Genomic DNA, 26,335 nt, shown 5'->3' with positions numbered 1-26,335 from the left:
TTGTAGGGGTCACATCTGGACCAAAGAAAGACCCATGAGGCTAGTGTCTGTAGGGGGGACGTGAGCTTCGGGCGAGACCAGGGATCATGCATCTAGACACGGCCTGCAAGATTTGCAGTTAGCATTCAGTTTTTTGGACTCCAATATAAAGACTGTTACGATAATCCAGTGTTGAGTAATTAATCAGTGCTTGAACGATTAGTGTCTGACTTTCTACTAGAAAAAGATATTTGGTCTTCAACATTAAAAAAAAAAAACATATAGTACTACCATCTGATATGGCTCCCCCTTCCTGCATACTGTGTCTCCCCCTTGCTGCCCGCCTACACCTGTTTATTGTATTGCCCTCCTGTTTTCTTTTTCTCCCTCCTACTTGATATGGATCTTGATATGGATATTGCATTTTGTCCTTCCTCCCATCATATTGTAAAGCGCTCTGATATCCCTCGGGATCTTGTTCGCGCATTATAAATAAATAAATATGTGGTCCCTCTGTCAGAGGCATCTGTCTTTCCATGTCAAATCGGTATTACTAACCGAGGGAGAAAATTGCTCAGTATAACACCTGAGTTTTTTCGATTTTCTACTCAGAAGTTGACTTGTAGCTACCAGAGAATCCATTTTCTGATCAAACTGCTACATTCATTTTGTATGACCATTGCAACTCATGGAAGGCATCAAGCGGTGTGCGCGATTCATATAAAACTGAGGAGGGCACAATGGGACATTTTAAGGGTGTGATCAAAAGGCTAGTACTTACCCCTGGCTGTATTCTGAAGAGCAAGGGCATTGACATCTTAAAGTTTTAATGCAAATCGCAACAAACAATACTAGGATAATAGAAAATATATTCTATAGAATCGAAAAAATATATATTGTCAATTACCAGAATTATTTGCCTATTAACAAAGATGTGTATCGCACACTTAAAACAAGAATTGGAAACTCAATAGATCTAGGGCTTGGCACGCTGGTGCTGGGTTAGGGAAGGTATTCAAAAAGGGTGGTGGTGATGGACAGAGTATCTGAATTAAGCAGAACACTCCTACCCAGTCAAAAGATCAGGGCTTGATCCATCACCATTTTTTATCTCACTGCACCATCCCAGTTCAGAACCTGGCTACATGCAAATTAGTCTGACCCTGGCCCAGTGCATCATGGGAACAGGGCAGACCAAACTACCAAGCCAATTCTTTACTGGAAAGGAAACAAGCTTCCGGGGACCGGTTTCTGGCATTACAGCCGTCTTCGGCCCGGCTTGCTTGAATCCTGATGGTGCAGTGAGCAAGGGACTCACATCTGAGCATACCCTTCCACACTTGTGGTGGCCAAAACGATTCAAAAAGGGGGGTGGTGATGGACAGAGTATCTGAATTAAGCAGAACACTCCTACCCAGTCAAAAGATCAGGGCTTGATCCATCACCGTTTTTTTAGCTCACTGCACCATCCCAGTTCAGAACCTGGCTACATGCAAATTAGTCTGACCCTGGCCCAGTGCATCATGGGAACAGGGCAGACCAAACTACCAAGCCAATTCTTTACTGGAAAGGAAACAAGCTTCCGGGGACCGGTTTCTGGCATTACAGCCGTCTTCGGCCCGGCTTGCTTGAATCCTGATGGTGCAGTGAGCAAGGGACTCACATCTGAGCATACCCTTCCACACTTGTGGTGGCCAAAACGATTCAAAAAGGGGGGTGGTGATGGACAGAGTATCTGAATTAAGCAGAACACTCCTACCCAGTCAAAAGATCAGGGCTTGATCCATCACCGTTTTTTAGCTCACTGCACCATCCCAGTTCAGAACCTGGCTACATGCAAATTAGTCTGACCCTGGCCCAGTGCATCATGGGAACAGGGCAGACCAAACTACCAAGCCAATTCTTTACTGGAAAGGAAACAAGCTTCCGGGGACCGGTTTCTGGCATTACAGCCGTCTTCGGCCCGGCTTGCTTGAATCCTGATGGTGCAGTGAGCAAGGGACTCACATCTTAGCATACCCTTCGACACTTGTGGTGTCCAAAACGATTCAAAAAGGGGGGTGGTGATGGACAGAGTATCTGAATTAAGCAGAACACTCCTACCCAGTCAAAAGATCAGGGCTTGATCCATCACCGTTTTTAGCTCACTGCACCATCCCAGTTCAGAACCTGGCTACATGCAAATTAGTCTGACCCTGGCCCAGTGCATCATGGGAACAGGGCAGACCAAACTACCAAGCCAATTCTTTACTGGAAAGGAAACAAGCTTCCGGGGACCGATTTCTGGCCTTACAGCCGTCTTCGGCCCGGCTTGCTTGAATCCTGATGGTGCAGTGAGCAAGGGACTCACATTTGAGCATACCCTTCCACACTTGTGGTGGCCAAAACGATTAGGGAAGGTAGCCACCCCTTCTCCTTCCTGGCTGTTAAATATTGGAACAAGTTGCCTCGCAGTTCACTAGATAGCTAACTACCAACATTTACAAAACAGTTAAAAATTAGTGTTTTCTTTATTGTCTATAAAATTTCTTTCTGATTCGGGATGAGCCACTATAGCACTAAGGCACTCTTTACAGGGTAACTGCCACGCAGTAAAAAATCAAAGTAGCAAAAGATTACATGACATGGTTACAAATGTTTTTTTACTGCAAGCAAATGACAAAAAAATTAAAAAAGAAGAAAGAAAAATGCCATCTAAAGGTAGCAGTCTGATGCTTGTAATAAAAATATTAAATGTAGAAAAGAACAAGAGATATAATTTGAAAAGAACGGTATGGGGACTTCATAACAGCCACTGTATATAGAACATGTAAAAAAAAGCCTTTTTAGTTTAAAACAGCATCATACGAAAATATGATTGCTACTTATGCAAAAATATGTATATATATATATTTCCTCTTGACTAATGGATATTGAAGACATAGTTTAAACACACAAATTATAAAGAATGGAAAGAAAGAAGCGATAGCAAAGTAAGTACTGGCACAAAAGCATTGGTACTTAGCTACACTTCTTTTTAGATGTGCCACGTGCATGCATTCAAGTTGGCTGTAGTGGGCTGCCCCACCTACCCCATGCTTTACCCATGCTGTGTGGTGGCAGAAGCAACATGTGAATGTCAGCTGAACAGATCAACAGATGAAGAGAGTTGATCTATTGCCCCTCTATGTATGTATACAAACATGCATTTTTTTTCTTATTTTTTGGAATTACATGAAGCTGGCAAGACAACCAAAGTCTCCTCTAAGCCATTCATAAATATGTTGGTAGAAGATGCGATACAAATGCATGGACATTAGCAACATCTGTAAGCTTCAACTCTCCATACTCCTTTATGTTTCTCTCCAGTTCGCTGTGACGTCTTGTTTGTCTGGATGCCAACTGGCCAGTGAGTAAAGGATGTGTATTCTATGTGTCCAGTGCTGAATCAAAACGTTTAATCGGATCGTAAAAAAACTCATTCAAACATTCAAGGAATAGTTGTTAGCTTTATTGGCCAAATATTAGAGAAAGAAATAACATTTTAATAGCATTTCTAATTACAAAGCAGCACAGCGGATAATTAGCAGCGTAATTGGATTGCCTATGAAGAACATGGCTTTGCATACCATTTATCAAAGCAAAATGTTTCCTTTTTGTGCTAAATGAAATTATTAATGGACCAATTCACACTGTTCCAAGTTAGTGTTCTGCATTTACAGAATGTTGGAATCAAGGCTATCGGTGCTTCGGGTGGATGGTAACCAAGGTTACCACCCACTATGAGTGCCTGCCCCCCACCATGCAGAGCAGAGAGGAGTTTATCTGTGAGGTCTGCCGGCTGGAGAATCTTGCAGGCCAAGCATGCCACTTAGCTCCGATGTGTGGGTTGAACCTCACTTGCAGTTGTTTGTGTGCATGTGAATGCAGCCCTGCTCACTTACTGTGCCAGCTACAGGCGCCATGTTGGCTAGTAAGGAGCGATCTAGGCTTTTGGAGGCATTATCATGGGTGCGTTTATTTCAGGAGACACACCATTAATTAGGTCTCCCCAAGATGTGATGCTCTAGGGGTCTCTAGTGGATCATATTACAATGTTGTGTTTAAAGTGCCAAAGAGACCCTCTCCCTGTGCATTTCACCCTCCTCTGTCGCCAAGCAGTAGAGCTTTGGGAGCAAATTACATTTGAGGTTAGGAAAATAATAGCATTAGGGAAAACGGGTCATTTTGTACAGACCCTCACAAAACGTTTGCTGCAGGGACATGCTAGTACACATCCAGCAGCATGGCTGCTGCTCTGCATGGCTGCATTCTAGGGGTCCTCCGGGCCATCAGTTTCAGGGTGCTGGGACATCCCCTAATATCAAGGTTATACAGAGAGGTTCTTTGGAGTGTCTGTAAAATGCATTTGTCTTCCCCCTTTGAGAGGTGCAAACTGTAGACTCCTTGCCGTGGGCAGTCTACAATCTGACCCGCTGTTAGCTTGGACCAAGTTTAGTAATACAGCATGCACATGGCCAACCAAGCAATCTCATCTGCATGGAGGTCCCCTATATGCGCATGAAGGCACATCCACTATTCAATTCAACAGAAGAGCACGGCTGCTGCCGGGTGCATTACCCAAGGGACCGGAAGACCCTTTCTCTACCAGCAAACTGTGTGGGAAGTACAAGTGTTCAAGTGTTGTTATATCACACTTTTCCTGCTTTGATCTACTGTGTGTGCTCCATACTTTGTACATTACATGGATCCTTATTACTTGCAGGATAAAGAGAGAGTAGAAAGCTAGATGAACCTCAGGGGCAAAGTATGGAATCATATAATGAGAGGTGTAAAGTACAAATTAAGAAAGGCCCTCTTTACAATGCTTTTTTTCTGTGAAAAAGTGTGCCTTACTCCTGGACACTCAGGAGTAAGTATTGCTAAAGTCATGGGAAATGTATAGCAATTTATCGAAAAATCTTTGTCAGTCAAGGATATATAAGCTGGAGAAAGGCTGGAGGTGGGTGGATATGATAGCTCGCAGTGGGAGAAAGTCTTTCAATTATGTTTTTAAATCTTTCTTGTAACCATGACTGCAAAGCAGCACACTGAAAGGTTAACTAAAATAATGTGACCAGCTCTCCCACGTATAAACAAGGTATCCTTGTCTGCGAGTTCATCCTGTCAGTCACTTATTAAATCTTCAAGGTGGCCATCACACTGGAGAAACCATGCTCTATAAAGGAAGGAGTTTTTACATCATGAACGTATGTCCACCCCTCAACACCATGGGATCATAACAGATGTAACCATGATTCCAAAATATTGATATTTAATTGGTTATTCAAGCTGTTATTAGCTTCAGAGAAGATATACGAATGTCTGCATTACACTGCTGCATTACCTCTCCGGAAAATGTAAATTCTGGTAAATTCTGGGTAATGATCTCTCAGACTAGAGCCTGAAAACCACTCCAAATTGATGGGTATTGGCGAATTTTAGCAGCCAGCAACACAAGCTCTAGGATAAAAAGCAGCAGGGATAATAGACATCCTTGGTGTGTTCTCCTTCTAAGGGTAAGCACTAAGATAAAAAGAAACATTAAAGATACATGGGCAAAGAGGTACGTGTATAGCTATCAGACTATACAAACTTCTCACCCGATCCCGCTCTTTCTAGTGTGCTTAAGAGGTAGCTCCATTCTATCTGATTGACCACCTTTATGGCATTGAAAGGACAGCTCTGCCCTTGCAGTCATGCCTAGCCTGGCAGAGGATATGCAGGAGCTTCTTGTGCTGTCTACCATAGCAAATATGAGGCCTGAGCCTTCTTGTTCAGAGTGTTCATTTGGAAAGCTTTGTTCTCCAGGTGCCTTCCCAGTTAATCATGTCACAGATGGGCTTCCGTGTCTCCTCTCCCGAAAAGTGACCCCTTAGGGGTGCCATTTGGTCCTCATCCAAACGCAGCAGAAAAATGCATGGCAGGAATTGTCCTTTCAGGTTGGAAATAGGGTTGTGCTTGGATTTGTAAAGTTTTGAAACAAAAAAATTAGAATTCTCCGAGAATATCCACCTGATAGCTCAGAGAGCTTCCCCCTGTTAGAAATGGAATTTTCTGGTTGGCTGAGGCTTGCGCCAAAGTCAGGCAGAAACCACCACTCTAGTCAGGGCAAGGAAGTTACCCGCCAAGATAACCCCTGCTCACTCCCTTGGTAGCTTGGCACGAGCAGACAGGCTTATCCCAGAGGCGATGCGTAAAGCGTTTGCGCGCGCACCCAGCAACAACACCCAAGGCCCACCACAACGGAAACTCCACACAAGGGTATATATAAAAAATAGTCTTTGTATTATACCACACACATTAGATAATAAACATATACTTTACAAGGTGCCATGGGCATGGGCAGAATTTACAGGGGATATGTGTACAGGACAGGGCCACATGGGCCACTGTCATGAATAATCACTTTTGGAATTAGCACGTAGAACATATAATAACTGTAGTACCAAAATTAGCACATGTAGCACACAACCATTACTCACTGGTAACAGGTAAACACCACCTACGCAATCCTAAAACACTTTAGGTAAATATCACGCAGGGCACCATGACCTCACTAGCATCACTCTTCTAGGGCAAACCTCCTAGGCATAAAAACACATATTTAGAGGCATGGGCAAAAGCATTGCATCAATACATTCGGCAGGAAATCACATCTGCGCAAAACACATAGGGCCAAACATGTACCCCCCGCAAGGGCACAACACAAGAACTGTCCCCCAGGCCAACTGGCCTCTCTGGGGCTGAAACGCCCTGTGTCCAGAACAGTCAGGGCAGGCTGCGCAGGCAGCCAAAGGAAGATTGCGCAGAACCTAAACGTAGCAGCTGCCCACTAAGTGCTGGGCAGCTGGGGAGCTCCTCTGGGCTCTTAGAAAGAACACATGGGGCCGGAACAACATGGGAGCCTCTGGGCCCTGAATAAAACAAAATGCCCCCAAATCAGCGTTGGAGCCCGCAGGCCCTAAATACACAAATGCCCGAGCACTCGGTGGAGCCCGACAGGCTCTCTGCATTCAACAATGCCCCAGGAGCCTTCTAGGCTCTAATTAATAAACTGCTCATTAGTTTCCTTTGTGGTGGGCCTTGGGTGTTGTTGCTGGGTGTGCGCGCAAACGCTTTACACATCGCCTCTGAGATAAGCCTGCCTGCTCGTGCCAAGCTACCAAGGGAGTGAGCAGGGATTATCTTGGCCGGTAACTTCCTTGCCCTGACTAGAGTGGTGGTTTCTGCCTGACTTTGTCGCAAGCCTCAGCCAACCAGAAATTCCCATTTCTAACATTGTTGGTCAGTGGTGAGGATAGGACTTGCATTTGCGCCGTGCCGCAGCAGTGACTGGCTGCACCACAAAACTCTGCATTTTTTTTAGATAATTACATGTTGGGGATTATTGTTTTTTGAAGTTCTAGTATTTCTTTTCCTAAGAGTGTCATTTTCAAAGAGTGTCCAGTACATTTGTTCCTCGCCCTGCTCCCAGAGTTTGGTACCCGTGTCACGTGTGGTCAGGTTGAGAAATCAGGGGTGGTAAAAACTGCCTTACCGGTATGAGGGGGAGGTGTGTGTGGATGAATGGTGTGTTGCCCTGGACAAATGAGTGTGAGTTCTCTGGGATAGGGAGCTTGCTGAATACTTTGAACTGTGTACTCTTACTTCAGCTCAGTTAAGTCCCCTGTGTTGCACGTGTCCCTGAGCGTCCTGCCAAGATGGAGTCTGCTTTTAACTTCTGTGGGCTGTTGAGATACAGTACGTGTGAGTTGATGGAGTTTTGTGTATAAAGAAACATAGCAGTGAATGAGTCAGACACCCCGTCCAAATTGAGGGACAACCTGATCTTGTGGCAGAAGGATGAATGGGAACGTGAGCGCAGTGAGGAAGATAGGGCCCGGGCCGCACGCCATGAGGGGGGTGGGTCTGAGGGGAGCCCTGAAGAGTCTGAAGAGGAGGATGAAGATGACAGTGAATGGGCACCAGCAGATAGTGAGGACCCCATAGATAGGGAGTCCCTTGCTGGTTCCAGTGTCAGATGCAGCACCCCATTCCTTTCCCTGTCCCCAGATGAGTGGTTGGATAGGAGGGAAGAGAGGGAGCACCAGCTAGCTTTAGAGAAGCTCAGGTTAGAGCATGCCAAGGAGATAGCGCAGCTGGGTGTGCAGGAGAGGATTGCAGAGGCTGAGAGGGCCTTGGCCAGGGAGAAGATAGCCCTAGAGGGTAGGTTATCCCCTGACCGCAGTTATAGTTCTCTGGATTCCCCAGGGAGGGTTGGATCCAGTGGTGGCAGCAATAGAGAGTTCGGTGTGGGAAGTGCCATTCCCCGTTTCCAAAGAATAATACCTTGTTCCCGAGAGGGCACGTACAGGTTGAAGTTCAGGGGCAGTAGGAGACTGCCTCACCAGGATTGGAAGGATTATGCGGATGATTGTCATGATGCACTCATTGATTGGATAGAGGTTCAAGGGGAACCTGATTTTGATGGACTGCTCAACCTGGTTATCAGAGAGCAGCTGCTCAATTGTTTTCTGCCAGAGTTGCGCCAACACCTGTCGAGGGGTGACTACGTTAGTCCTTGGGACATTGCGAAGGAAGCCAGAGGTTCTGACACGTCATTGGTGAGTGAGCTCGAAAATAGTGCTTCAGGTATCTTCCAGCCCAGCGTGGTGGAAGAGGCTCAGAGTAGCCCAGCTAGGTCCCAGTGTAGCGAGAGGGGTGTAGGGGCTCACGTCTTGTCTCAGTGGAGTAGGAGTGAGTGGGGGACTGAGTGTTCCCAGGTGCCTGAAACCCAGTCTCAGAACCTGGATGGTTTCTTGAGGGAACACCATGTTGGGGACCTAGGCTGTCCGTTTAGACCCCTTGAGGGGGATCTCCTAGTGTCTAGAGAACCTGGAGCATCTGTAAATAGAGCTCCAGTGGTTCTAGTGTCCGGCAGTGTCACTCCAGTTGGGAGGGCACAGAAGTCCGAAGTGAGGAGTGAATGGGGGATGTGTTCCCCAGTAGAAGAACCAGTGGGTCAGGGACTACCCAGTTGGGCTAAGTTCCAGTGTAGTGACCATGGTGACACCAATCCTGTTCTGGGGGATCTCCCAGCACTGTCAGGTGGACAGGAAACGGGAGATATGCGCCAGACAGACAGTCGCACAACACATGAGTCATGTGTTAGCCTCAGGGGGATGGTGTGTGAGTCCCCAGAAGTCCTGGAGTGCCCGGCAATTATCCCACCTAGGGTTTTAGACCGAAGGTTGGGAGGCCAGGTTCAGGAGCAGCCTGATTTGAAGGGTGGGACGTCTGTAACCAGCGTCCTGGCCAGAGCTTCATCCAGGGGTACCTCTCCAGTTGGGAGGGTACAGAACTCTGGAAGGGGGTGCAGAGGGTGGGAGAACCCGCCTCTGACCCCGGTGCAACCAGAGGGGTTAAACCCTAGGTTGGGTGAATTGCATTCTAAGGGTGCCTCTCAGAGGAGGAGGAACCCTAGAAGAAGAGGTAGGGGGAGGAGAGCCTACCCTGTGACTCCTTGTCTGCCTGAGGGTGCAGACCCTAGGCTGGAGAACCAGTGGCAGTCTAGCCCTGTCTTACAGACAGGAAGAGTGGAGAATGGCTACTATGTGCCAGGGGTTACTGCCCCCCACTCTGTGAGTAGGCAAGGACCAGTGGCACCTGGGTGGCCTAGGGCCTGGTCCTGGCCGCGGACAGCTCGGGAGTACCAGTGGGGTAGCCCAGTTGTTCAAGATGGTGGTTTTAGAAGGAATCCCAGGGGTTCCCAGTGGCATAGAACAGGAGGGTGTCCCGGCAGTGGCGGGCCCATGTCCGTGTTCTATCGCCCAAAGCAGGGTAGCCCATCACGGTGGTGATCAGTCTACCCTGCGTTTTGGCTGGAAGGGGGTTGTGTTGGACCCGGGCCTTTTTGGCTGGTTCACCCCTGAACTTTTTGCTTTTGATGGTGACCTGGCATTCGTGATTTCTGGCTTGGCGCACTTTTTCCCTGTGTCCCAGGGTAAAGTGCGTGCATGTAGTGAGATTGGCCTGCTCTCCCATAGGAATGCATGGGGAATGTATGTGACCATGCTAGTTCCTGATGTGTGGGGAGTGCAGGCTCGAGTTTGGTATGTGCGGACTCGTGAGATTGAATGCTGCGCAATGATGTGTGCGGCGTGAATGTGTCTGGTGTGGAAGTGCCACTTCTAGACATGGGTTTGCGAGTCCAGCGAGTGCGCTGACGTGATTGGCTGGAGCTGGCTGGTGAGCCTGGCTCCAGGAGTCTGGATGGGTCTGCCCCGGTGGTGAGTGAGGAGATTAGCATGCTGATGTGAGGGAGGGGTGCACCTGGGACCTTAATAGGGCTGGGCTTTCCCCACACAATGCTGGCTCCACCCCCTGTGGTGCGACTGATGACCCTAGCCTAACTAGTGAATAGGAAGGGTGGCTGAGCACATCAAGAGTGCTCCAAAACCAGCTGCGACTGGTTTCTCTCCCACCCTGCACCCAGACAAAGGTTTTCACTGTATAAAAAGGGGCTGTGTCCCCTTACAAGGGGTTCTCTTGCTGATCCTAATTGGAGGGGGGGCCTGCTGCTGGGCCCCAGGAGGAACTGCCACTGGGACTGCCTCCCTGCTTGGAGGGCCCTGTGAGCTGGCCTGCCTGGGCCCAGCCCTTGCCCCCCCACCTCCTAAAGGACTTTTATGGGACATGTGTGAACTATAGCACCTGGGAGCGCTTTATTTTTCCTCCAGCGCCTGGGAGCACTTTATTCTTCTCCTGGTGCTGGGGAGCGCTTTGCCCCTATTTCCTGGTTCCTGCAGCGCCTGGGAGTGCTGGATTGTCCCCTCAGGAGCGCTGATTTAATGGCCACTTGCCCCTGGTTGTTCTAGGGGAGAGCAGGTGCCCACCCTGCGTCTGGTGCCGTTTTATGCGAGCAGGAGCCCACCCTGCATTTTGACCCTTGATTTGGCCGTGGGTGCGTGATCTTAGCGGCTCTGGCAGGGTGGGCACCCGTCAGAGGTCCACATAAAGGGGCAAACACGCGGGGTAGGCTCCCGCTAAGGTCACGCACCCACGGCCAAATCGCGGGTCAAAATGCAGGGTGGGCTCCTGCTCGCATAAAACGGCAACAGACGCAGGGTGGGCACCTGCTCTCCCCTAGAACAACCAGGGGCAAGTGGCCATTAAATCAGCGCTCCTGGGGGGACAATCCAGCGCTCCCAGGTGCTGCAGGAACCAGGAAATAGGGGAAAAGTGCTCCCCAGCGCCAGGGGAAAAATAAAGCACTCCCAGGCGCCGGAGGAAAAATAAAGCGCTCCCAGGCCCTATAGTTCACACATGTCCCATAAAAGTCCTTTAGGAGGTAGGGGGTGGACAAGGGCTGGGCCCAGGCAGGCCAGCTCACAGGGCCCTCCAAGCAGGGAGGCAGTCCCAGTGGCAGTTCCTCCTGGGGCCCAGCAGCAGCAGCAGCCCCCCCTCAAATTAGGATCAGCAAGAGAACACCTTGTATGGGGACACAGCCCCTTTTTATACAGTGAAAACCTTTGTCTGGGTGCAGGTTAGGAGCAAAACCAGTCGCAGCTGGTTTTGGAGCACTCTTGATGTGCTCAGCCACCCTTCCTATTCACTAGTTAGGCTAGGGTCATCAGTCGCACAACAGGGGGCGGAGCCAGCATTGTGTGGGGAAAGCCCATCTCTATTCAGGTCCCAGGTGCACCCCTCCCTCCCATCAGCATGCTAATCTCTTCACTCACCACCGGGGCAGACCCATCCAGATTCCTGGAGCCAGGCTCACCAGCCAGCTCCAGCCAATCACATGCCAGGGCACTCGCTGCACACGCACACCATGTCTAGAAGTGGCACTTCCACACCAGACACATTCACGCCGCACACATCATTGCGCAGCATTCAATCTCACGAGCCTGCACTCCCCACACATCAGGAACCAGCATGGTCACATACATTCCCCATGCATTCCTATGGGAAGGCAGGCCAACCTCACTACATGCACGCACTTTACCCTGGGACACAGGGAAAAAGTGCGCCAAGCCAGAAATCACGAATGCCAGGTCACCATCAAAAGCAAAAAGTTCAGGGGTGAATCAGTCAAAAAGGCCCGGGTCCAACACCCCCTGTAGCACATTTGGCCGGCACTGTTGATTAGCCCTCCTCGTTTTTGCAGCTGAAGCGCCCGTAGTCGGTCCACCTTATCCCCCTGTACATAAAGGTTTTGTTTCAAACAATGCAAAGCAGGGTTAGGTTGCATCATGAAGTGTATTTTAAGTTTGTAGTTTGCCCTGGTCAGGTCTTGGAATATCTGATCAGATGGTGAATCATGGTAATGTTTAGTCAGTGCTCTAACAGAAGCTTCAAGCTTTCCCTGATCATCCAGATATTTTTTTTTCTGTTGCACCAAATTTCTTGATGAGACCACTGAAACAGGCCTTTCTGGCTACCAACAATGTTTGGTCTGAGGACACATAACCCTCAATATCCTGAAGAACATTCACCAGGTGTACTCTCATTGTTTTCTTTTTTTCTTGGCCCGTACATGTATGAGATCATGGGCCATTGACAGGACAGCAGTGTTACAAAACCAAAGCCAAGTAGCAGTCAAACCAGGCAATGATATGAAACTCCACCCATAAAGAAGTCACAAGATTTCACTAACGCTAAAGCCGAAGGAAAAGCACCCCAAAAAATCAATGCAGGTGGAAATGCTGTGGACACACAACACAAAAGTGTAACTTCGGACCTGCAGAAGCAAAAGTTGCCATATGTTTCTAAGTGAGAGGTTAGTTAGCAGATCATGTAACAGACCTGGTTTCCCTGAGTGGCATATATTAGGCCTGCCCAACTTATCCAGGAATGGGTCCACCATCCTATTCCAGCACCCCCTATAATCAAATTCATTCTACCACATTCCACGAGAGCCCTTGACAAGCGTAAGCAAACAGGTAGTTTTTGACCACCAGGATCATACACAAAGCTCACCACAAGTGTTACACCTTAGACAAACAGAGATTTAAGCTAAAATTAACCGACCACCATACTTCTACAAACGGTGAGCCATCACTGGTAATGATTTTCTAAACAGGATAGCCACACCATCTTACCAGTGAGCAGCGGTAGGTGACGGCCCCTCACCCGGTCATTCCTTATTGTGAGAAGTGTTAAATGCCCAACCCAATCCCATTTCAGTTTCTCTTCTTCGTGTGGAGGACAGTGAGTCTCTAGTAACAACACAATGTCATGCAATTTTATAGCTAAATAGGTGAATATTGTCTGGTGTTTTATGCAGTGTGTGGAACCCCACTGAAATACAGTGAAAATATTCATAGGCTCCTATATGTCGCCGCTGGTGATGTTGTACTCATGCCCACAGGATGAATTTGATGGGTATGGGAAGAATGGGCATGTCAAGAGGGCCAAAAGTATTAGTAGGGAGGCAAAGCATGGAGATGTAGTTGTTGATGATGTGGTTTACTTAGGTGGCACTACTAGATGCAGAACAAAACTGTATGGTGTTGGAAATGTCATATTTGATGCACAAATCAGATGAACATAGCCTAAACTAAGAGATGTGGTCTAGCGGGTATGGACTCCAAGTATTGACTGTGCTGTAGGAGGTAAGGAGGGTGGCAAGACATACCTTAGGGAGAGGAAAACTGTGTAGGAGTTTTCAAACAGCGCACAAAAAAGGAGAACGTACATGTCACAAACAGAATACAAATCCCACAACAGGTAGCAATCAATAGGTCTTCAGACACCAACAATTTATTTATACAGGTGAAATAAGCATTCACCTACTGCCAAAGCTGTCTGGATGATGAATAGTAGTGGGTGCAGTTGTTATGACCATAGCAGGCTGCCCAACCTTGGCAACCTGGAAGGCCAATGTGCAGCACAATCTGTCTAAGTAGATTGGTCCAGGGAGGTCACTATCATAAGTTTGAGATCAGTGCTGGTTCCAAAGATAGTCCAGGGCTAATGACTTGGATTGAAATAGGAAACCCCCGAAAAGCAGTACTCCTGAGATGTCACCAGGCCCCAGCTAGGTATTCAAGAATCTGCCCGTATGTACATGGGTTTTGACTGCAAATGGTCAGTAAGGCTTGTAAGGTGATCTGGATGTGTCCCTATCTCTATCTGTCAACGCCCTCCAATTTCATTACGATGTTGCCTACCTTTTTGCCTCAGACTTCTGTCTGTCTCTGCTGCCAGAGTCTCGTCTTTAGAGGCAAGGTTGGTCAGGACCTAGAAAATTAGTCACTAGTAGTCACAACGTGCAATGATCCTTTTCCAAAAGATTCAAGAAACATCTCCAGATAATCTGGCTCATAGAATTCTCTAATCGGGCCATTCATGGTGATCAACATGGTGGGCAGTTCCAGGAATCCATACTTAATGTCTTTTTTCTTCTGAAGAGGCTGCATGGTCAAGAAACATCTTCCTCTTTATTTTGGCTTCAACAGTCAAGACGTACACTTTAGGATTTTCAAAACAAAAGGACACTTCTTATGCGTTATGGCCATTGTGGTCTGGTGAGCCTGTTTGGTGATGGAGCATGTAGGCTAATATAGGCCTTCGGTGGACGTCTTATTTCAACTCTGTTGTCTTGCTAAAACTCTAGAGGAAGTGAAAAGGTGATAAAGAGCAATGAAAGGAGTAAGGTGCTCAGACAAGCCATTCCATTTCTGCCATCAATGGCACCTGGGATAGCTGATATTCTATTACAGCCCCATCTGCTCATATCCTTTAGATCCACAGTTTTCTTATGTAGCTTAACAGGTCATGATTGCAACCCTGTATTCTGCTCATCACTTCAAGCATAGCTTCAGATGTGATAAAGATGGTGTTGCACTGAATCTGGCGTAGTTTGGGATGCAGAAGTGTTAGCTAGGATAGACTAGACAGAGTTTGTGTCTGCCATATTGTTCAATTCAGCTATAAGACAACTTTTTCTTAAAGAAAGTTCTTCCAAGATGTTTACAATTATGCCTCTGACAGGTTGTTGGGCCTCCAGGTCCTTCCTCAGCTGACCAGTGACTGCTGTTGGGAACAGCAATTGCTTCTGGTGCTTCTGTTGTGAACCAACAGACAGTGGTTTCTTAGTGCACTCCCCTAGTATGTTGCAAAATAAAGAGGTCCCCAGGTGTAGTCCACTAATAGAGACTGCCTCATCCAACCAGTCGGGCAAGATTCCGGGTGACCTGGACCAGACCAAGAAAAAAGCACGTCACTCACTTCAATCCGAGCAAAGGACACAGTTCTACCAACCGGAGTGAGAGGGTGGATACAGTTTGCAGCAGATGCAGCTGTACCAGTGTTAAGAAAAGTAGGACTTACAGGTCATCAATGCGAAGAAATATGGGGCCTGAATTCATCAATGGAAAGGTCTGTCAGTCAGGCAGATAGGCTGCTGGGCCAGGGCGATTGAAAAATGCCCCCGATTCCCAAAACGTTACTCACATTGGTAAGGTCCAATAAGAATGCACAAGAGCATTCTTGTCCCTTGGCGTGGCCATAGCAGCAGCAGTGGTCTTCCAACATGGGAGCAGCAACTCCGACAGCACTCCTCTGTGTCCTAAATGGCCATCAGTACACTGCTCCTGCTTCTTTCCTTCTGTGGTCCCCAGAACCAGACAACAACACTCTCTATGGTCATCACTGCCCCTGGATCACCATTATCCATGGTTCTCCAGTCTGGTGGGGCACAGCTCTGGCCAGGCAAAGCAGCAGCTGAGGGAGGGGAAATCTATCCTTTTCTATAGATATTCTCCTCAGTACCACAATACCAGGACTTCCATGCCTCTAGTCTATTCTGCATCACCAGTTCTTTCACAGCACTGCAGTTCTGGTGGAAGATGTCACCCATAATGCTCGATGGGGGTAGGTAGGTGGATGGGTCGATCACAGCATAGATGAATGGCAGCCACCTTAAGCGCGGCCACGTTTCACATCTTGTAAGCATCACTCTTGAAACTATGTCCTGCACAAAGGTAGGCCATTCTCTTAAACACCGGCTTTGTGTAACTCGAATAAACCTATGTGACCCAATTTAGTGGCAAAACTATTTCTGCAAGAGGCTGCACACATGACGAAGACATGACTTAAAGAAGAGCATTTAAGCAATTAAAAAGCAATAAATTATTGAAAGTGACTTAATTTGTTGGCATATGTAAATAACTATATTAACTGCAGATGTAAAGAAAATTACTTAAAGAATATTTTTAGGAGGAAATATAGAAATGGCAAACAAATTGTACTACATTTTTTCAGACGTATCATCAGAAGTATGTCCGAAGCAGAAAGGGCAAATGAAATACAAGGGATAGCTTAAAATTCAAAATACTCTAAGAGTCGCCAGGAAAAGAACTTGAAAAATGAGACCAAATAAATATTTAATAGGGGAGAAGGCAACGAGAGAAAATAACAGAAGTAAAATATGACAGAAGTGGACAGGCAGTAGAAGGAAGAGAAAATCGCTAACAATCTGCTTTAAAAAGTTAATTATGTATGTATCCTGTGTGTGTTACCTCTTAAGAGATGGCCGCACGTTTATAAAGCAAGCACTCACCATCTTGTTGGTTGTGAACATTCTGAGGACTCTGTATTCTCTCTTCAAGGTTGGAGCTGAGGTCGGAGTTCACGGCTGACATTCTAGTGGAATCACTCATGTCAAACTCGTCGCTTTCGATTGAACTTTCGTCCTGTAATAATGAAATGCCTTTCTTTTATCCACCGGAAGTATTAAGCTGGCAGAGTAACATTGTCCTTGTAAAAACATGGCTACACGATGGTCTTCTTTTAAGGAAGGTGAGTGTGTTACCAATAAGCATTTTCAACTTTTAAAGTTTATAACGTTTATAATCAGTATGCAACTCGCCTAATCCCACATTGTAAAAGGAAAGGAGAACCTTGACGGCAGCAACATATATCATTCTTTCTGTCATTAAAGGACTGTGTAGAAAAAATACAAGTTTTGTATTCTACTCATGGCAATTGGAAACTTCAAAAACAATTTTGTTTAAGACCTACAGGCTAATCCCATTGTCAGCCATTCCGTTTTAATGAATACTAATTTCACGCTCAGTTGGCCGAAAGTGAATATTTTTTTTTCTTTTTTTTTTGCACATGTTTGAAATTAGTTTAGTAACCTGTGGGTCTTTTCCCAGGACATATTGACAATGGAAACTGCACAAGTGTTTGTGAGAATACTCAAAGCTAATTTAGATGTTTGAAAAACAAGTATTATAGAAATTATTTGTACCTTTTAAAATCAGCATTATATTGTCCAAAAGCAGAGTTCATAATCTACAAAAGACCCATTTTTGAAGGGGTTCTTACTAGGACAAAGGAAACAGAAAAGCTAAGGTTTGTTAAGAACGTTTGACAATTTAGAGGTAGACCTGCCTTCGTCATCACACTCATCACTACTTGTGCCTGTGTGTTACTGGTCCTTTACAATAGCTTCCTGCTCATGACAACTGTCATGTCTTCGTTGGCCAGGAAAAAAGCATGGCATTTCTAGAGTGTTGTATTTATTTGAACGATATAAACATACTTATTATTTAGAAATGTAATAACAGTCTAGCCACGATGCATTCCTGGCACCTTATCTTTAAATGCTTATTGTGTATGTAAGTTGTTTAACATATACCACAGATAGCAAGGACAAAGTTACAATTTGACATCTACTGACACAAATAGGTCTTTACAAGAAGAAGTGTGGCTACATAATTATTCCCCCAGCAAGAGATGCAGAAAGTGATCTTGCAAACCACCTGAGAAAAGAAAGCGGGTACATTTGACTGTAATCCTAAACTGAAAAATGAAGCAGGACAGTCACATTAGGTGAAGAAAATGGCGACCTTCAACAGCCATATTAGGTGAACTAGTTAGTGTCCTTTGTTTTCTGCAACAGTTTGGCCAACTTTATTAATTTACTCTTACAGCTCGTATCCAAATATATGTGATCTCTAGATCTGGGTTTACGTACTCATTTTAGACTGTATATCAATTACAGCTCAACACGAAAAGTTTCTATAATCACTGGAATAATCAGATCTAATATAATCAGATATACATACCCTCAGACTGAGGAAATCTAGTACACAATTTGAGCACCATGATAATCACTTACAACATGACAGCAGTGTTACTTAAATGCTTTGGTAACTAGGAAATATGTCCTTGGGCGCTCAACAAATTGTAGAGTTTGGTGTATCAGCAAATATCCAAATATCTGGTGCTTCTAAGGGAGAGAAGGTTGGTTACTACTTCAACCAGATTAATCTCCTCAATTGAAGGGAAAGTAAACAAATGCAAAGTCCCTCCTGAGCACACTTTCAATCTTTTATAATCTTTACATCTCAATGCAGCCAGGTAGTTAGTTTCTCAAAACTGAGGTTGATCTTAATGTTCTTAAATGCAGAAAAAATGCCAACACGTGTTACATTGTGCAGTATAATGCACAGTAGTCTTCTTCAGGGCCTAAAATCTAAAGTCTGTTTGCTTGTCACGTTTTATAGCATTCTAAGGGTAGACACTTCAGATCGTGGTACATTAGTTACTTCAAAACCTTATCTTGCAAGTTCAGTAGACATCAAAGGATTGAAAGTGTGCTCAGGGGGACTTTGCATTTGATGACACCATTGTTATTGTTATTGTGTGGACCCTTTATTAAACAGGTCTAGATTATGTGATTGAAATAATGATTAGATTCTCCATCAAAGAATATATATAAATTAAGCTTCAAACTGTAGTCACATATCTTTAGTATGAATGATTACATCAATGGGGGAAGTTATGATTCAAACCATTAAACGACCACCTTTCAAAAAGCCATGCAATAATGCCTAAATTAACCAGAGTGATATAGTGATAGTGTGCTTAGATGACCTGCCCTTTGGATAGATACATTAAGGAATGTATCTATGGAGATACATTAGATACATTAAGGAATGAGGAAAATAATGAAACAGTCGGATCAATATTTTTGGTGGTCCCAGATTAAAGAACAAATCAAGATTTATATATTAAATTACTCTGTGTAAAAGCTTAAACAGAACACAACCCTGGACCATGATATCGCAGGATTTCATTGTTGAACTGGCACGATCATAGAGGCATGATACCTTATAGAGGTGGAGGTTTACTTTACTTCACTAAGCCATTTATTTACCCAGAAAACCGTTCCAACAAAGCCTGAACTAGCAAGAGTCTTTTTTTAACAATATTGTCAAACTCCATGGTCTTCTGGGATCATAATTATGCGCAAAGGTACTCAGTGTATTTCAGGTTTTGGATTCTTCTGTTGAAATGTTTGGAAACAGTATCCTTCAAATTCACCAGTTACCATCCGCAAACAAGTGAACAGATAGACAGGTTAAGATAAGCAATTGAATTATATCTCAGATATTTGCTCATGAATTACTAGAAAGATTCTGTTCAGTGGTTGTCAATAGGAAAATGTGCATATAACTTCTTGCACATATCCCTGGAGTGTTTACCTTTCTTTATCACCTACAGCTTACACATATTACCTCAAACATTGTCTCCAACACTATCCCTTCAGTAACATAATAATTACAAAACATCAAATCTGTTAATTGCTAAGCCCATCAGTATTTCCTACAGGGTAAAGCACAATACAAATGCTTCACTGATAATCATTGCTGACTTGCTCCACAGTACTAGGTAGGAGATACAGTCTGGATGTCAACACATTTCTGGTCCATTTCTGGGTTCCACTCTAAGTTCAGCTTCAAATAAGTGGTACCCTTTACCATTCTTAATTGATGAGTTCCTCACAGTCCATTGGTGGCTGCCGCAAAAGTAAAGTGGGGGGACATGGGATTAGGGGAATAATACATTTTGGAAAAAAACTACCTGTCTTGCAGTTGACACTGATACTGCCGGCCGCCTCAATTCTTCTCTCCTCCCGGCAGTCACTGGGGCACAAAGCACAGGCTGCCCATCCAATCCAGATGTTACTCTCATGCTTGAGTGCAGTCTGGGGACTGGCCTGAGTGAGTTGGTCTGATGCTCGCTTAGGCACAGGGAGCCTGCTGCTTTGTTCCAACTCTGCTGTCAACACAGCTAGGTTGGAGAAACCTAAGTACGCATGTCTGTATGACCGGCCTAAGATGGCCGGCCAAACAGACATGCGCACTTTACTGTGTCCATTACTCCTCCTTCCTGTCATGGCCCAGCGTCGCCCCACCCAAGACTCCTTGGCTCAATCAGTCAGTGGAATTTAAAATGATATTATTGTTTTATTATCATTTTATTTTTCGCTGTCAGACTCTGACCAGTGGGGAAGTGCTCCTTCGCCATTACAGAGGAGCCTCCCCTGGTTCCTCTGCCATTTAGCTGTACTTGCCAGCAAATTGAAGAGCGCACCCGACACCTGACTATAGCAGCTGTAAAACCAGCTTTGTCTGGATCCGCAAGTCCTCCTCCACCCTGTGATTGCCTGGGAAGGTCTCTAGAGTATGAAGTGGAGGCAATCCTTGACTCCTATTTCCATAAAGGTCGACTCTAGCATTTAGTGGCATGGAAAGGGTGTGAAGTCTCAGAAAAATCCTAAGAACCTACCAACTTTTTGCATTCTTTTAAATTAGAGGTCAGACCGCACCTCAAACAGCCTAACACATCTGATTTGTGTCGTCTCCCTCAGGAGAGGGGTCATCTGGATTGGGGTATTGTTTGGAACTAGATGCAGCAAAATCATTGCAAGATTCATGTTACCAGAAAGAGGACATGATGAGTATGACAGACGGGGAGGTAGCCCCCAGAGTATAGCAAGTGAAATGGTAGATGGTCAGGAAGCTGACAGCACTGAAGACTGCTGAGTGCCAAAAATACTGTCACAAAGGTAGTGCCACGAAGATTTTCTGGCCAATAAAAACGTTCTCCAGGATATTCGCTGATTGATATCAAGTTGGGGGGGGGGAGTCATCCTGACAAGTTGGCTAAGTGCATTGAAGTGGTGCATTCTGTCTTTCAGCAAAACGAGAACAACAATATTTTAGCCAAAGGAAAATCTTGCTCATTAAAAACGTGTATTACAGGAAGGAGGTGATATCTGTTTGATTCTATTTCTTTAATCCCCTTTTATGATCCAGTAGGTAGGTTACTGATATCAGCCTATATTTTTAGAACAGCAAAAGATGGTGTTTTTCAGCAGCATTAACAAGAGTTTGCATGCAAGCCTTGAACACCAGTGGGGAGAATATAAATCTCTGTGTTACTCCATGAGTCATCTTATTAAAGTGGGCATTAGGTGGCCAATTCTGATATGATGGCTCTTCCCCAGGAGGACGTATTGGGCCCATTTGAGTACTCTACCAGAGAGACAAAAATATTAGCAGATGATAATTCATTCTGTCCTATGTTGCCAATAAGGCCAATGTGTCATTTGGTTACTGCCCAAGTGACGTTAATAGGTCTTCTTTGATATTTGGTAAGCCTATTCCTATTCTTTGAAGTGGAGGGGATGGAATCAAAAGAAATGGTGGTACGTTTTGAGGTTCTGTGATTTTGCGTGCTTTTAAAGTGCACAACTTTCTTTTCTAAACATGGGTTTTTGCCATGCGTCGTGACTGCCATCTGGTGTTGCCTTTTACGTAGGCCTTAGAAGTTAGTCTGCGAGCAAAGCAGTCTGACCTTTTGTGGGTCATGTGTACATTAACTAAGGTTTCCTTCATGTGCTGGAGTTAATTTCAGAAGCTGGCCTTTCACCTGGAATTGACCCTGCCAAGCCAATTTCCCTGCAAGATCGTTATCCACTTTCCCAATCACCATTCAAGACATTTGTTAACTTTTAGGTTTCTTTACGTTTCTGTTATCTTGCACATTATCTGAAACGACTTTTCTTTACTGTTTCTTCATTTCATGGGGTGCGCTTTCAATTAAGGGTTTGTCAGGGCCTTCCAGATTATTATTTAGATATGCCTAAATATTAACTTGTGGGTTGGGAAACTGTAAAATGAGCTTTACTATATGATGCTGTGTGATGTCATGTATTTTCTATTGGTTGAATTTTGGTGCAGGGGCGTGCATTTTAAATGTACCTTTTTGTGTATAAATAGGGATGTCTCGCCTTAGTAAAATTGAGCAGTTTCTTGAGTTGTACACCGTGTTGTATTGCTGGGATTTCTGCTACTAGCTGCAGCTAATAAATTTGATCTCTGACGCCACCTAGAAGTATTCTGTGTCTCTGTATACCAAGTGTTAGACGGGGACCTGGAGGGTCGGCCGAGCACAAGGGAGAGGCCTCCAGTGAGGACCGTCTCTAGCGATCGCACAGACAGGTAACTTCCCCCCCACAGATGGACACCACACGAAGATCAGGGTAACACCTTTTATAGGCAATTCTTGGAGTAGGGTGGTACGATACAAGGCGATCAGGACACGATGATCCTCTCAATTCTAGTCTCTAGTAGGGGAAGGGGGTAGCGGGACAGTCTTGGTACCCACAGGTACTGAGGTGGAATGATGGTAGCTCACAATCCTCGAGCTCGATGTTCGAAGGGGTCAGACCGCGGCAGCGCCAGCAGGTCCCGAAGAGGTCGTAGGCGGCAACGGGCCGCGGCAGCGCCAGCAGGTCCCAACGAGGATGAAGGTTGCAGAGGGCCGCGGCAGCGCCAGCAGGTCCCACGAGGATGAAGGTTGCAGAGGGCCGCGGCAGCGCCAGCAGGTCCCGACGAGGTCGTAGGTGGCAACGGGCCGCGGCAGCGCCAGCAGGTCCCAACGAGGATGAAGGTTACGACGGGCCGCGGCATCGCCAGCAGGTCCCACGAGGATGAAGGTTGCAGAGGGCCGCGGCAGCGCCAGCAGGTCCCGACGAGGTCGTAGGTGGCAACGGGCCGCGGCAGCGCCAGCAGGTCCCAACGAGGATGAAGGTTGCAGAGGGCCGCGGCAGCGCCAGCAGGCAGGACAATAGTTCACAAGGCAGGGCTGTGGCAGCGCCAGCAGTCCGTCAAGGATGAGTTCGTCGCGGTTTCTCTCGACTCCAGGATACAACTGCCTTCCTGTCCTGGGGCTGCCTCAGTTATAGGTCTGGCGCCCTTTGATGTCCGGACCCTCGCTCTTGGAGGTCGGGAGGTCTGGGATGAGGGAGTCCAGACACCCAGCAGGGGGGTGGAGCCAGCGCCCGAGGAGGCTGGGGGTGATCGGCACCTGGCGGGGGAGAGCCATCGACACTTCTTACTCCCATTGACCTGCCAAGTGGTCCGTTCACCTCCTGGGTGGATGGTGGTGCCGGGATGTCGGGGCCTGGCCAGGCCCAGGGTCGGGGTCGGGCTGAGGCCGCGCGGCCGCGTGGGGCCGTGTCCAAGATGGCGGCTGGGCCGGGCAATGGTGCTGACGGTGGCCCGGGCCCGTGACACAGGGACATCCGGGAGCAGGCGTCCCATGGGGGGACGGGTTGCGGGTTTGTTCTGTGGGTAGTACCGGGAGGGCCGGGACCCGGGCCCTGTCCTGCGGGGAGGGAGCGAGCCCTTCATGGGGCCTGTCCAACATGCGTCCCCCCCAGCTGAAGGCGGGGAGAGTCACCCATCTTCTTGGGGACTTTCCTCGTCGAGGCGGAAAAAGCGGGACAGGCCGTCCGCGTTGGCGTGGTCTTGACCAGGGCGATGCTCCACAGTGAAGTCCATCCCCTGCAGGGAGATGGACCATCGCAATAGTTTGGGGTTCTCCCCCTGCATCTGCATGAGCCATTGCAGGGGCCGATGATCTGTCTGTACCCGGAAATGGGTTCCGAAGAGGTACGGCCGGAGCTTCTTGAGGGCCCATACCACTGCGAAGGCCTCTCGCTCAATGGTGCTCCAGCGCTGTTCTCGGGGCAGTAGGCGTCTGCTGATGAAGGCCACTGGTTGGTCCACTCCTTCGGGGTTCAGTTGGGAGAGGACGGCCCCAATACCATGGTCGGAGGCATCGGTCTGCACGATGAACTCGCGGCTGTAGTCGGGGGCCTGGAGCACAGGAGCGGTGCACATGGCGGCCTTCAGCGTTTCGAAGGCCGCTTGACAGTCGGGAGTCCAGTTGACTCTTTTTGGGTGGTTCTTAGACGTGAGTTCCGTGAGGAGCCCCACAATGCTGCCATAGTCCCTTACAAACCGCCGGTAGTATCCGGTGAGCCCCAGGAAGGCTCGGACCTCGGTTTGTGTTTCGGGGGGTTGCCAGGACTGAATGGCAGCTACCTTGAGTTGGAGGGGGGCCACCAGACCGCTCCCCACTTGGTGTCCGAGGTAGGTCACGGACCCCTGGCCGATTTGGCACTTGCTGGCCTTTATGGTGAGGCCGGCCTGTTGGAGGGCCTGCAGGACCTCTCTGAGGTGGTGGAGGTGGTCTGTCCAGTGGCGGCTGTATACCGCGATGTCGTCCAGGTAGGCGGCGCTGAATTCTTCGAGGCCCGCCAATACCTGGTTCACCAGTCTTTGAAAAGTGGCTGGAGCGTTCTTCATGCCGAAGGGCATCACTCTGAAATGGTAGTGCCCATCCGGGGTGGAGAAAGCGGAACGTTCTTGGGCCCTGGGGGTGAGGCCGATCTGCCAGTAGCCCGCTGTCAGGTCGAAGATGCTTAGGTAGCGGGCTGCCCCCATGCGGTCGACTAGTTCATCTGCTCGGGGGATAGGGTGAGCGTCGGTTCGGGTGACCGCGTTCAGACCCCGATAGTCGATGCAGAATCGGAGCTCCGGTGTAGTGCCCGGGGCCGCGGCCTTGGGGACCAGGACGACCGGGCTGGCCCAGGGACTGTCCGAAGGTTCGATGACCCCGAGGGCGAGCATCTTGGAGACTTCTTCTTGGATGCATGTACGTACCCGATCCGGTACTCGGTACGCCCGGTGTCGAACAGGAGGACTGTCCCCCGTGTCCACGTCGTGCAGGCACCAGGAGGTGACTCCGGGTGCGAGGGAGAACAGGTTTGCGAACGGCAGCAGGAGGGCCCGGCAATCTTGACGCTGCTCTGGGGTCAGGGCCTCGGAGAGTCGGACCCCGTCCCCCGAACCATCTCTTTCCCGGGTCCTCAGTAGGTCAGGGAGGGGCTCGGAGTCTCCTTCTGCGCCACTGTCGGTAGCCAGCAGCAGGCTGAGCTCTGAGCGCACGAGGTGGGGTTTGAGTCTGTTGGCGTGGAGGACCCGGAGGGGGTTCCGGGGGGACTCCAGGTCGATGAGATAGGTGACGGGACTCTTGCGCTCGATCACCTTGAAGGGCCCCGTCCATTTGTCCTGCAAGGCACACGGTTCGATGGGGGACATCACCCATACCTGCTGACCCGGTTCAAACTCGATGGAGGAGGCATGTTGGTCGTACCACTTCTTCATGTCCTCTTGACTGGCCTCCAGATTGGCTTTAGCGATTTCCCTGAATTTCCGGGTCTGGTTGCGGAGGGTCAGGAGGTATTTGTAGACGTCTGGAGGGGTTTTTAGGGGGGCCATTTCCCATTCCTCCTTCACTAGGCTGAGAGGCCCGCGAACGGGGTGTCCGTACAGGAGTTCGAAGGGGCTGAAGCCGAGGGACTTCTGGGGGACTTCTCGGTAGGCGAAGAGGAGGCACGGTAGTAGCACGTCCCACTGGCGGCGTAGGGGTTCTTCCAGCCCCATAATCATCCCCTTGAGAGTGCGGTTGAACCGCTCGACCAGTCCGTTCCCCTGGGGGTGATAGGGTGTTGTGAATCGGTAAGTGACCCCGCACTGCTGCCAGAGGGATTTCATATACTTTGAAATAAAGTTCGTACCCCTGTCGCTGACGACTTCCCGGGGGAAGCCCACTCGAGAGAAGATCCCCATTAAGGCTCGACCCACTACTGGGGCTGTTATGGTACGAAGGGGGACCGCCTCAGGATAGCGGGTAGAGTGGTCCACCAGGACCAGGATGAAGCGATGCCCCTGTGCTGTTCGGGGGTCCAGGGGCCCCACAATGTCTATTCCCACCCTTTCGAACGGGGTGGTCACCACGGGGAAGGGTTGCAGGGGTGCCTTGAGTTTGCGGCCGCTCTTCCCGCTGGCCTGGCAGGTCGGGCAGGACCGGCAGTGGTTGGAGACGTCATTTCTCATTTTGGGCCAAAAAAAGTGAGTCACCAGGCGGTGGTAGGTCTTGTCTTGCCCCAGGTGCCCAGCCAGGGGGACATCATGGGCCAGGTTCAACAGGAAGTCTCTGAAGTGGAGGGGCACCACCAGCACTCGCCCGGCCCCCAGTTCCGCGATTCTCTGCTCGCTGTACAAGAGATCATTGTCCCAATAAACCCAGTGGGCCCCGGTGGTGTCTCCTTGGCCCTGGGTGAGCGCTTGCTGTCGCAATCCCTCGAGGGAGGGGCAGGTCTTTTGCTCCTGCCGCAATTGTTCTTGGGTGGGCCCCC

General features: G+C 48.0%; 1 protein-coding gene across 3 annotated transcripts in view; it reads right to left on the bottom strand.

The window, feature by feature from the left end:
* The window catches only part of NOL4 (nucleolar protein 4), a 591,044-nt gene that overhangs the window by 288,420 nt on the left and 276,289 nt on the right, over nt 1–26,335 (bottom strand). For all 3 annotated transcript variants that reach the window (XM_078687354.1, XM_078687353.1, XM_078687355.1), the window contains exon 6: nt 16,547–16,679. In XM_078687354.1, the coding sequence (XP_078543480.1) occupies nt 16,547–16,679 (133 nt within the window). The remainder of the gene's footprint in view (nt 1–16,546; nt 16,680–26,335) is intronic.

Source organism: Lissotriton helveticus, chromosome 4_1 (genome assembly GCF_964261635.1).
Source record: "Lissotriton helveticus chromosome 4_1, aLisHel1.1, whole genome shotgun sequence".
In the NCBI taxonomy this organism is placed as follows: domain Eukaryota; kingdom Metazoa; phylum Chordata; class Amphibia; order Caudata; family Salamandridae; genus Lissotriton; species Lissotriton helveticus.
Note: the sequence above shows the minus strand (reverse complement) of the source record. Positions and strands in the feature narration are given on the sequence as shown.